Here is a 12,590-nt window from a genome sequence, read left to right on the forward strand (position 1 = left end):
GTTCAAGGGGAAATTTAAGTGAGACCAGTACCACAAGACATTAGTTGTCATTAAGTATCCACAGCAATTCACACACACTGTAGAACAGAAAGTTACTTTTATATTTTAGTAACTTTATGTCATGGCGTGTCTTTACTCTTAAAAGCGAAACAAACTTTTTAAAGAAGTACTGTAGTACTCGGCGAGTAACGACGAGTACTTCTCAAGGTGGAAAAAGTACGTCGCACTGTCGCGTAGTCAAGGAGACGACAGCGGGGTGGGCGCGGCTTGCAGTCCGAGCATGAGCTTCCTCGGGCGGGGAGGATGTGAGCGTGTGAGCGGTCGAGTCATCTCCTCCCACCCACTGACTCCCTCTTCTACTCCGTCCTTTTTCATCTTCTCCTTCTCCCCTTCATCTTCATCGAAAGTAGGCGACGGTGAGTGAACTCCAGTCGGCTTTGATCCTTATTCCTCGTGAGTCTGTCGTTCTTATATAGCGATTAAAAACAAGCGTTTGCAACTCGACTGTTGACGTCTCGAACTCGCTGTTTGGAAAGTTGAAAAAATGTTTTGGTATTTCACTTTGGACTTTAAATCACACCGCGGAGCGAGAACATGTTGTTCCGGACGCTTTGGGCAGCATTGAAGCAACTTTTGAGTGTGAACCAGCGGTGACGTTAGCCGGTTAGCCGCGTTAGCTTCGAGGAATGAAGGATGCTCGCTTCCTCATGATGTTTTTGCCTTAAAAAGTCATGCGAACTTGGAATGGGAAGTTGGGAACATCAAGAGCGCAGACCGTGTTTTACAATTCTTAATAATAATATTCAAAATAATAATAATGTATTTTATTTGTCGATTGACTGAACATTTATTTCAAATAAGTATGAAATCAAAAATAAATACAAACTTGCATTATCAATTTGATCCCGTGACTGTAAAACACAATCTTTCACTATTCAAATGAATTAAACGTCCTGCTTCCGTGCAAACTCAATGACATGCTGTCATACATATAAAATGCAGACATACAGGAATAGTAACAATTTCCACTTGTATATACTCATTTACTGTGCCTAATTATACGAGTGCATTGTGTGTACATTCTTTTAAACTGGTTTGAAATAAATTTCCTTATTGAACTGTTTCAGTTTCACAGCACAAACTTTGACATTGTGGCACTGTTGAGCTCTCCATCAGTAATTCTCTCCCCTATTACGAAACTAAAGCTTTTGTTTACACGATCACGATTTTGGGGGCCAATCACCAATGCGATCACAAGAACGTATTTACCGCATACTTGTGTGTACTCTCTTCTCAATTTGACACACCAATGTCCTCTAATACTCTATTGATGTTGGAGACTTTTGTACAGTTAAAAGAAAGTCTATATATACACTACCGTTCAAAAGTTTGGGGTCACAAAATTGTTTGGGTGACCCCAAACTTTTGAACGGTAGTGTATATATTTATTTAGATAATTATTTATAGATTATATATATATAATCTTCTGTGTAAAAAATCTTATAATATATATGTATACTTATATTCATAGATTATATATAATCGTATACAAATATAAGATAAAATTTATAATATTTAATTCATAATATTTTATTATAATAATATTTACCCTACCGTTCAAAAGTTTGGGGTCACCCAAACAATTTTGTGACCCCCAACTTTTGAACGGTACTGTATATACATGAACTAAATGCTTTTTTTTGTTTGTTTTCAATCTGTGCAGATGCAAATAGTCCTTGTTGCTTTTATTTAATTGTGTGGTTTATGATTAATGAGCTCTTGTGGTTGTTTCCCCAAACCATCGCATGTAAATGTTTGAACTAGGGAGTGTGACAGTTTATGGTCTAGCAAATTTTTGGCTTTTTTGATGATGCCAATTTGTTTTATTACTTTATTAATACTATTAATAATACATGACATCTAACAGCACTTTATTTAGGACGCCCAATGATGCTCGTATTACAGTGCATTCATTGCTATGATCATAATGAAGACTCTTACAATAATAATAGCCACCATTCCCATTTCTTAGCACCTTTCATGATGTTCTCGGTTAAATAATGGTGAATATTGTCATCGTTGTCATCTCGTTTTGATTGATAATAAAATCACAAACGTTGCATTGAAATATTTGGACATACCTCAAATACATTATTCAGTGTGGCTTTGGTTATATTTTTTTCAAAGGATCATTGTTTTATAATACATTATTATATTATATGATGCTAATTACATGACATGTTTCTCGTGACACATATTTTCTCCCGTGTGGTCAAGTTTGGACTTACAATTGGGCTCATGAAGGCAAGCGTGTAATTTAAAAGTGATGTGAACACGCCACACATCTGCACCGCCGCCATATGACATCAGTGGGAAAATCTTAGCCAGAAAACGACATCAGCATCATTTAGGGCTGGGTGATATGACCTCGAAATAAAATCTCTTTTCACGTTGAAGTGTGCAGTTTAAAAAACAGCTCGCTAGATTTAATTTTGACATGTATGAGCCCAGTTCTCAAACTAAACTAGCATTAGCACTGCAAGCGAACTAACGTTAGCACACTTTTGTGAGACTTCAACTGTTGGATGGAAAATGGATGTGAGGCGCTGCTGGTACTCTGCGGCATCTTCATTTCAGCGTGACTGTAATCCAGCCAGGGATGTGAGAAATAAATGACCTCACTAGACTACAAAACAGGAAGAGATTAAGAGCAGAGAGGGAAGTGTTGGGAGAGGCGGGATGAAAAAAAAAAAAAAAAGGGCAAGATCAGCCCTAAAGTTGTTTCTAAAAGGGAGAGACACTCCTGCTGAGGAGGATTTGAAGACGGGAGGGTGAGCCGAGGTAGGTCATGACAGAAGTGTGCTTGATTGAGATTTAAAAGGTTAACGCTAATCTCGTTGTCATTTGCATATTGTTTACATATCCAGCACTAATGTGATTGTCCAATTTGATTTTTTTTTCAATTTAGTGTCATTCTATGTGTCTAGACAGGTTACCATGCTTTGAGGAGCACCTCCACTGGCGCTCGCTCTTTCTCCATCGTTCTCCATCTTGGCGCTTTGCGCACATCGTTTATTTTTCTGGAAATGGGGCGTAAGAAGATCCAGATCACCCGCATCATGGATGAGAGGAACCGGCAGGTCAGTGACTTTGCTTTTGACATGTTATTTAATACTCGTGTAAAAGTGCCAAACAAGCGCATCGATGCTTGAAAACCAGGATACGCCCGTTTTTTTATGCTCCAGTACTTGATATAGAAAATCAAGATTTCGTTATGTCAACAAATGTCTGTCAACATTGTCGCTTGTGGTTTAGGTGCTAATTAACTTGTTGATGTTGCTGTTCAAAATAGTACAGCAAATACTCGCTGCTTTGCAAAGGAATCCCTCAAGGATCCTTCTGTGGACTCTCAACATTTTCAGCGGTAAGGATGGCAATTTGGGGTTAGCCGGGTCCGGACGGCACCCTGTCATTTTCAGGGCGGGACACACAACTCTTCCTTCTTCTCTCCCGGACGTCTGCCGGCGAGCTCGGCGTCGCCCGCCGCCGCCGCCCGCTGGAATCCCACGCGGTGCGACGCTGGCTAAATATATCAGGCAACAAACGGCGGCCTGTCTGCGAGCGAGGTGGCGGCGCTGTAAATAGCCACGCGGGCGAGGAAATAAATATGTGTTTGTGTTTAATGTTTGCACGTCTGGACCGGAGCGTCTCCATGACTGGAAGGGGCTGTGTGCTGAGCTCCTACTTCCCTATTTCAGGAATGTCGCTTTATCTGTTCTGCAGTGCAGCGTTATGTTTTGTTCCATTTTTTTGGGGGGCTGGAATTTGACGGAAGCGTACCTGAGAAATTGGCTTAAAAAGAGGAGCGCTTGTACGTGGCGTCCTTCAGGGCGCTGGAGCATGGGATGCGCCGGCGTTTACATCCCATCAAAGTTTGCCTTGGCCGAGCTGGATGTAGGCTGATGTGTATTTATATTCTCCTTGTCTAAATTTACACACTTTGCCTTCCGCTTTTGGTAACTTCTCTTTTTTTTTTTTTTCTTGGTTACCCTTCTGTGTGCTGTATGTAGACAACGCTTGTGTTCATTTGAAATACCCTTAAAAATGAGATTAATAGTCAGAATTAAATCATTGATCTTAAAAATGACAATTACTATCATAATGATTAAATTACCGTACTTTTCGGACTATAAGTCGCACTGGAGTATAAGTCGCACCAGCCATAAAATGCCCAAAAAAGTGAAAAAAAACATATATATGTATATAAGTCACTCCTGAGTATAAGTCGCCCCCCCCCACCCAAACTATGAAAAAAAACGCGACTTATAGTCCAAAAATTACGGTAGCTAATTTCAGGGCCAAAAATAATCACACAATCTAAATATGATTTAATGGTGTGCGCAGGTGACGTTCATGAAGAGAAAGTTCGGCCTGATGAAGAAAGCGTACGAGCTGAGCGTGCTGTGCGACTGCGAGATCGCCCTGATCGTCTTCAACGGCGCCAACAAGCTGTTCCAGTACGCCAGCACCGACATGGACAAGGTGCTGCTCAAGTACACCGAGTATAACGAGCCCCACGAGAGCAGGACCAACGCAGACATCGTGGAGGTGAGACTTAGCCTGAATCGATTTTTGAAGGGAATTAAAAGGAGCTACTTTTTGTGCTCTTGATCACGCTCGGGCCGGGTTCCAAAACATGGCTGTCCCCGTATGTGGTCCCCGAGCCATACTTTGCCCACCCTCGCTGAAGCATGAGATTCAGCCGTTACGCCGCTGCTAACCACAAGAAGGCACCTGTGCCAACTGCTCTCGATTTCATTTGCTTGCGCGTATCGCATGTTAGCGTAACGCCCGGACGTGGTTTACATGGCGGACGGAAATATTTTGCAAAGCGTTGACATTCGACTCCAGCTCGCGTCATCGCCGCCAGAAAACCTTTTGCTGACCGTTCGGCACGAGGTGTGACCAAAGTGCAGCAGCGATGGTGACGCCTGTCGCGTCATCACTTGTCATAACGTTTCAAAGAATTCACCACCGCTGACGACAATCAGGACTTTCTTTTTTTTTGCTCATCTACAAATTGCATTTTAATATTCCTCCCCAAGGCGCTGAACAAGAAAGAGCAACGAGGCTGCGAGAGCCCCGACGCGGCCGACGGCGCCGCCTATGCCCTGACGCCAAACACTGAAGCCAAATACAAAAAAATCAACGACGACTTTGACCACATGATCAGGAGCCACAAGATGGTGGGTAACACCACACCTCCTCCGCCACAATACTTATCCGCAATCTTCTCATGAAGATTGATATTAATGTCTGCTCAAACCATCTACTGTTATTGTGATATCATCCAAATCTGGTGTTTGAACAGGGGTGTGTAGACTTTTGATACCCACTCAGACCAGTCAGTTGATCTGGTCATAGCACGTGTTGACATCGTGGTGTCGCCTGTCCGTAGTCGTCGAGTCTACCGCAGCAAAACTTGCCGCACGTGGAAGGAGGAGGAAGCAGTGACGGGCGATCGATGGCCATGGCGTCGCATCACGCGCAACCGCACAGGAACATCCACGCCGCACACAGGTCCACATGCACCACCAACGCAGGTGTGTGTAGCAGTTAACTCGATTGTTTGGTTATTCATTATGTGTTAGAACCACAATGACACAATTTATTTTGCATTCAATACGACAGAAAACTTGCGGCTTCAGTCGTTATGTGTACGACGAACCGTGTGTGTGTGTATTTATTGACACCATCGACTTTTGTTACGTTCAGGTGACATGCAAAGCAGTTCTGATCTGCTGCTGCACAACGGATCTGGACCAGAAGGTGTGTTCCTCTTGACAGTCTCACAGACGCACACACAAAGGTTTGAGTTGTCGTAATGTTATGTAGCTCCTGAGTGTGGCAGCCATTTTCAACCATTTAAATGCGTCTTCTTCGTTCGTTATCTTCATCCTGCTCACTTTTGCGCTCACCCTCCCCAAAGGCCCCACCTCGTACGGGGGCTGACATTATATAACGTCAAGCTCAATAATTTAGTGTGAGCTCCTCTATAATAAATAACTGCACTGGCGCACTGCTGCTCTTGAGCTTTTTCAAGTTATGACATGATGAAAATCTGACTTTTTTTTTTTTTTTAAGTGAATGGCTTTGTGGAATCATCTCGAAAAATCCTCCCGCCCAAATCACCGATGTCGGCACGCAAGTCTGACCTGCGAGTGCTCGTCCCTGCATCCAAAGCTGGGATGGCCACATTGGTACATGTGTGTGTTGCTTCTTTTGTGACTTGTCCAGCAGGTTTTAACTTAAACTGTTAACTTATCTCACCTAATTATTTTTAAACACTATTATTCCATTCGCTAAATCAGGGGGAAAAGCATTTTTAAATATTTTGATATTTAACTTTGAAATTTAAAAAGCCTAAATACATGAGTTCCCATTTTTGTAAAATGAAGGAATATTGGAAAACTCAATGTATCAAAATACTTTATTGCATCTAGAGTTCATGAGCGGGAATTCTTTGTGATGTGAAAACTACACTATCAGTGATCATGCGTGATTTGTCACCCGCACATGGGTTTGTGCGCTGCAACATCAGATGACCTCATCCAGGGTGCGGTCATCGCAGCGACACCAAACCCACGCAAACTTCTACTTCCTGTGGTTAAAAAAAAAAAGAGATGACATTTGTCTGCTTATTTTATACTTTGTGTACAAAAAATGATTTATAGTCATTTTTTTTGCACTGTTAGTGGTTAAACACAAAATCATTATTCCCAACTATTTTTAAAGAAAACTTGGAGCGTTCTCATCAATGAGATCAGAAAGGAAAATATAGATAATACCGCCACCATGTGGTCAGAAAAGGCATGCGAAGAGTTTGCCTCAATTAGATTGAATAGTTGATACTCTATTTTCCATGGCCTACATGTTTATGATGGTTACGTGTTTTCAGGGTGAACCGTGTCATTCGAGTTCAGCTTTGAGCACACCGGTGGTCTCGATCAGCACCCCCAACCTGCTCTACAGCACCATCAATTCTGCATACAACGGTATAACATGCGTGTTGACACTATGCTAGCAGAGAGATAATTATTTACATTCCGTATAGTATAATGACTAGTACTCTTTTTAAATGTATAAAAATATTTCCAAGTGGGTAAGAATGTTTTTTTTGACAGATTATGAACTTAACAGTGCTGAACTGTCAAGTTTCTCTCCTTTAAACTCCATGACCACATGGCAACAGATGACAACCTCACTGGGGTAAGATGCATATACTTGTTTTTCCAAAACACCAGCTACATTTGTTAAAGCCCATTTTAATCCAAATATTTGACTAGAATATTTTGGGGGGGCTATTGGTTGCAGTAATTTGGCCAACACCAAGACTTTCTATGAACATTTATGTGACTAACCTTATTTTACTTTAGTGTATCCAAGAAACAGCATTGAGTTAAAAAATATTTTAATAAATACAAATTACGTTACAGACAGTCCAAGTTGCATTAAAAGCACTCAAGCTAGCATCAAACAGCTCCAGGTTAAGTCACAAGACCTAAGAGAAACAAAAAAAGGGTCACTTTTCATGTAAATTTAAAAGGCATTTAAACAATATTCATAAACGTAGGATAGATCTCAGTCCCATATCCGCAAGACTCATCCAACAGTCTCTTGTTGTAAAAGTCATCATAGATCATAAAAAATCTGAGTAAACTATAACAAATTACTCACCCTAAGTGTCAGCCTCAAACACTTGGCAAAACTAGACAGAAAAAAACAAAAACATTTGTAAAATAGTTTGAACACAACACACTTTTACAAAAATAATACTATTCTTGATCTGTAGGACAATTGAGTGGCTGCTGCTGCCATGGTAGAGTCAGCACAGTCAAAGACCGCCCCGATGTTCTTGCATGCATCAGAAGGACACAGGCCACACACAAGGCCTGTAGCCGCTAGCAATTGCATGCACAAAATACATTCATTGTAGTTTGCTTCAGGATTAACGCTACAAAACCATGGGCAGGTTAACATGTCCTCCCAACAAGGAACTGAACGGCAAGATCTTTGTTCAACCTGAAAATTCCACCTAGAAGCCTACTGCTCAAATTTTAGATTCACCTGATGATTTCCACTGAAGACTTTCCACCTTAAAGACAGAGAAATTGACTATTAGATGAGATTATAATTGATCAAATCAGGTAACTGGTTACAACATGGCTCAGGGAAAAAAATAAGTCAGTCACAGATCTCAGTGAGGGCAAGTTAGTCATCATAGCCAAAGATGGATGCACTATGGTGCGGTTTACTGTAGAAGTCACACATACCTTTGATTTGCAGTCCTCAGACATTCACGAGCCTAACACCTGCAGAAAAAAACTGTTGAGATCTTTTGGACTTGCTGGCTGTGGTACAGGTTAGAAATGTCCTCCCAGAAAAATTGTTGCGGTTTCAGTTATATGATAGAACTGAACAGCGACCGTCAATGAAAGTTTTCTTATCGGCTTCCGTTTGACCGTAGAATGCTACTGAAATAGCATCAACGGCTTCGATCGGAGCCTTACTGGATGGTTGCGATACACCATTTGCTATTTAATAGCCAAGCTTGTCTTGGTTTAGTCATTTATTGTATTGATTTTATAATATGTTGCTTTAAGACTCGGGAAAAAAAAGGGCCAAGATGTTAACACTAGCAAGTAGCCGACCACGTGGTGTGTGGCCCAGCTTTAACTTAGCCTCCGCTCTTGTTTTAAAAATGATTTCACGCGATTTTTAGTCAGCTTGATGCAAAAACGTTCAACTACCACAACGCCAATAATGCGAATGATTGTACGCGAGCTGTACTTACATTCGTTTCGTCCTCTAGCCTTGTCTTCTCTACCCGAGATTTGACCTAGAAAAGAGAGCGAGAAAGGCTGCGTGCTGCTTTTATAGTTGCTTGTGACGTCACACGCGACTTCCCCGCGATTGGTCTGTTCTCGCTCCCGGTGCATGATGGGAATTGTATTTCTGTTTGGTTCTTGACCATAAGAACATGTTTTCTGACACGGAAGATGTATTTAGGAAAAATATTTTTTCAAACAACCAAACTGCACATGGCAATATATATAGTTGTCTTTTTTTATGGCAAATGGAAAACTGCCTAAATATAATATAAATAATATTGTGTTGCATTGTATATCAGCTGTTTGTGTAGATGCAACTATTCGTTTTAGTACTCTTTTAATAAATAATGTTAATTAATAACTAATTGTTTTTAGTAATTCACTCAATCGGGATCATTTATTCACTGTTTTAAAATAATATATTTGCCACGATGTTACAAATGTTTCATTTTATTTTTTAGAGTCTCATCCCTACCTCCTACCACCAACAACCACAGCAACATCAGCATCAAGGACGAGCCCCCCTCTCCGCCTCCCCCCCGTGGCTATTCAGCTCCTTCCGAGGGCGCCGCTCAGCGAAATGAGCATCCTTCGCGCCGTCGCCCTGACTTCCTTCCGCTGGCCGTGGCTCGTTCGGAGGCTGACGAGAGTGCGGCGACCAAGCGTCTTCGCATGGACAGCTGGGTCACTTAAATGAATGGTCACCGTTATGCAAATTCAACTGACGCACTTCCTGGTCTCAGGGTTTCTTAAAGCAATAATAACCACATCCTGCCCCCCCACCCCCTCTCAGAAAAAAGGAAAATCCTTTTCTTTAACATACCAGAAGATGCTGATGAGGATATTGCTCTCTATGAATTATCAAAAACATGTCACTATTGTTGTGTATATAGTACTTTATCTTTAATATATCATTTTGACTGTAATCAAGTATGAATCTTGTATTATTCCAAGCACACATTTTCCATCTTAGGTGGCTGCCATTTTGCCTTGTATTATTATAAGCTTAATGCTTTTTAGGGGTCTCTGCGGCCGACAGTCATCATTTGTTGTTTCAGACACAAGAAATATACTGAAGACAGTATTTTTGCACAAAAAAGCAAATGTTTTTTTTTTACTTGTGTTACTACATTACAGAAAATCACAATTAAGTGAGTAGCGCATTGGGCCCATGGGTACTATTCTGTCAGAAAACATTCCTGGAGCAGTACCTGAAGATAGGTTAAAAAACGTATTTGTTAATTGATTTCCCCACTATAAAGCTTACCGACAATACTACGCTCGTGCTTTGCTTTCCAAATGTTGAAAACAAACGTGGTTTATTATTTTATACATTTTTAAAAAATCACTTCGCAACCAATACATAAACCTATAAAAAGCAAAATTGCTTAGATCATTTTGTAGTACTGTGTGTCGTCATTTGTCTATGTGGATTTGCCGTAGAACTTCCGCTTTAGACGCTCCGCACGCAGATTGGTTGTATATAGTCACGTGATTTCCCGAGCGCCATCTTGCAGCCCACTGCCTCCTGGCGTGGAATTATTATGTTTTTCTTCGTGAATTTTCCTTAATTCCTGGAACTTGAGACAGCGAAGTATGGCCAAGTGCGTGGCTGTTGGATGTCAAACACGAAGCGTCAAAGGTGTGAAGCTCCATAGGTTTCCCCGTGACGCCAAGAGAAGAAAAATATGGGCTGAGAAAGTGCGTCGCCAGCATGGTTGGAAACCAAATGACTACTCCTACCTTTGTGACGTAAGTTTAGTCTCGTTGATGTAAGAAGAAATGGATAAAAAAAACGATAGACATCGGAGAAATCGTTTGTGGAAAACTACTTCCGGTAATGCCAATAAAAGTTCTGTGTTTGGTTTTACAGAAACATTTCGACGATAGTCAAAGAGAGTGTAAACGTGCTGATGGAAAAGCATTGCTCAAGCCCAATGCTGTTCCCAATGTCTTCAAATACATCACAGAGTGTAAAAATCGACAAATCCTACGTAAAAGGATCACCGACGCCAACCCCGATGAAGGTCTTGCCACCAAGGCAAGCCACTCGAACTTCTTGGAGGACCACACTTATTGTTTCACTCTGAGATGCTGTGGAGATTCATCTTCTGAAGAACCCGAAGGTGAACTATATTTCAGCATATGTCAGCGCATATTTCTGTAGCATTAAAATTAAATCCATGGTGTCATAACAGTTGCATTGTTTCTTTTGGGAAACTTAAAATATTTTTATAAATACTGAGTAGTGGGAATGATTTTAGATTCAATGTGACTTGAAGTTCATGCCAAAAATTTGAATGAAAAAGCTGTTTTATCAAATTCTGCTATCTTTAATGTGGTGCAGTGGTTCCCAAACGGCGCCCCCTTTTGGAGATGAAATTATTTGATTTATTTTATTTTGTGCATCTGGTCTTTACCGAGTAAAGCTTGACCTTTTTAGTTTTTTTGCATTCTACAGATATCAGAACACATTTTCATCTCGTGGAGCCGGAGCCAGAGTCCCATCACGTTCAGGGGGAAGAGGAGCCAAAGGCTCCTAACATTAAGGAGCCAGAGGTTCCCCACATCAAAGAGGAACAGCAGGAGGTTGATATCCCCACGTTTCCTTTGACTGTCATTGTGAAGAGTGAAGATGATAACCAAGAAGAAGGTGATGGAGATCATCTTGGAGGATCACAAGCAGACAGCGTTCCCGCTCCACCGTCAAATTGTGACGACGTGACGCCACGCTCTTCCGACGCAGAGGCTGAAGACTGTGAATTTGACGAGACGTGTCACACGTACGACGAGCGTGTGAAATGTGGTCAGAGCGACAAATGTTTTTTCAAGAAGTCTTTCCTAAAAAGGAAAAGAGCACACGCCGGAGAGAAACACTTTGCTGGCTCAGACTGTAACTTGGGTTTCAGTGAACGTTCAGAGTTGGTTCTACATACGAGATCGCAAACTGGGAACAAACAGTTCTCATGGTCAGTTTGTTCTGAGAGATTAAAGGGACATTTAATCACTCGCACGCTGTGAAGAAACCTTTCATCTGCTCAAGCTACTCCTTAAGTTTTATTAAGCGTTGCTATTTAAGTCTAAGTCTAATAACACACGAAAAGTCACAATCGAGAGAGACTTTGTGGAGAAGCGACAGTTGGCAAGACATGCAAGAACGCACACTGGAGAGAAACCTTTTGCCTGCTCATTTTGTGGGAAAAGATTCATTCAGAAGGGATATTTAGGAACGTATTCAAGAACGCACACTGGTGAAAGACCTTTTTCCTGTTCTGTCTGCACCTTTGCGTTCAGTAATGGTGCAGGCTCGGTGTGACACATGAGAACGCACAATGGGGAGAAGTTCTGTGAAGAAGATTTCATGCCAAGCATCAACTCAAGAGACACGTGTGCTGGTGAGCAGCAGTAATTTAAGCTTTAAATAGATTGTAAAAAGTTAATATATTGTCATGAATAAAATATCACCATCAAATTGTGATAGATCTGTTATTTTTACTTTTGTTGTCATTTATGAGTTACCCCCAAGGTTGTATTTACCTTTTTATTGGGCTCAATTTTATATTTCTCAAGGTTTTATACTAGGAGACATTTCTCACTGACTCGTCTTGGGTAATTAATTTTGTTACTATTCAAAAACCCTCAGGCCCTGAGTGACATTGATGACACGTATTTGCGATCTCTGTGGTTTTCCCGTGGAAA

At 41.2% G+C, this 12,590-nt stretch overlaps 2 protein-coding genes, 1 long non-coding RNA gene and 1 other non-coding gene across 8 annotated transcripts; 2 read left to right on the forward strand and 2 right to left on the reverse strand.

Annotated features, from left to right (window-relative positions):
* The first annotated feature begins 250 nt into the window (after nucleotides 1–250).
* LOC133152321 (myocyte-specific enhancer factor 2A-like) lies at nucleotides 251–9,817 on the forward strand. 5 transcript variants are annotated; one of them, XM_061275838.1, is made up of 10 exons: nucleotides 251–416; nucleotides 2,992–3,140; nucleotides 4,405–4,608; nucleotides 5,106–5,246; nucleotides 5,459–5,603; nucleotides 5,776–5,829; nucleotides 6,145–6,266; nucleotides 6,959–7,055; nucleotides 7,185–7,269; nucleotides 9,353–9,817. In XM_061275838.1, the coding sequence occupies exons 1-10, from the start codon at nucleotides 281–283 to the stop codon at nucleotides 9,582–9,584; spliced, it is 1,365 nt and encodes a 454-aa protein (XP_061131822.1). In that variant the 5' UTR covers nucleotides 251–280; the 3' UTR covers nucleotides 9,585–9,817. The 5 variants fall into 5 exon arrangements, with proteins under 5 accessions (XP_061131822.1, XP_061131823.1, XP_061131824.1 ...); XM_061275839.1 differs by having other exon boundaries at nucleotides 6,145–6,260; XM_061275840.1 differs by having other exon boundaries at nucleotides 276–416; nucleotides 2,988–3,140.
* Nucleotides 6,473–8,958, reverse strand: LOC133152362 (uncharacterized). Its single transcript, XR_009714107.1, has 7 exons — nucleotides 8,855–8,958; nucleotides 8,334–8,372; nucleotides 8,128–8,155; nucleotides 7,738–7,768; nucleotides 7,422–7,561; nucleotides 6,932–7,043; nucleotides 6,473–6,661 (listed from the first exon to the last, which is right to left on the reverse strand). It is a non-coding gene; the product is annotated as an uncharacterized LOC133152362 (long non-coding RNA).
* LOC133153342 (small nucleolar RNA SNORA16B/SNORA16A family) lies at nucleotides 8,428–8,569 on the reverse strand. The gene has a single exon (XR_009714314.1). It is a non-coding gene; the product is annotated as a small nucleolar RNA SNORA16B/SNORA16A family (small nucleolar RNA).
* A 551-nt stretch (nucleotides 9,818–10,368) lies between the features above and the next one.
* LOC133152332 (peroxynitrite isomerase THAP4-like) lies at nucleotides 10,369–12,366 on the forward strand. Its single transcript, XM_061275863.1, has 3 exons — nucleotides 10,369–10,643; nucleotides 10,765–11,017; nucleotides 11,353–12,366. The coding sequence occupies exons 1-3, from the start codon at nucleotides 10,488–10,490 to the stop codon at nucleotides 11,910–11,912; spliced, it is 969 nt and encodes a 322-aa protein (XP_061131847.1). The 5' UTR covers nucleotides 10,369–10,487; the 3' UTR covers nucleotides 11,913–12,366.
* The last annotated feature ends 224 nt before the right edge of the window (nucleotides 12,367–12,590 follow it).

This window comes from Syngnathus typhle, linkage group LG4, assembly GCF_033458585.1.
Source record: "Syngnathus typhle isolate RoL2023-S1 ecotype Sweden linkage group LG4, RoL_Styp_1.0, whole genome shotgun sequence".
NCBI lineage: Eukaryota > Metazoa > Chordata > Actinopteri > Syngnathiformes > Syngnathidae > Syngnathus > Syngnathus typhle.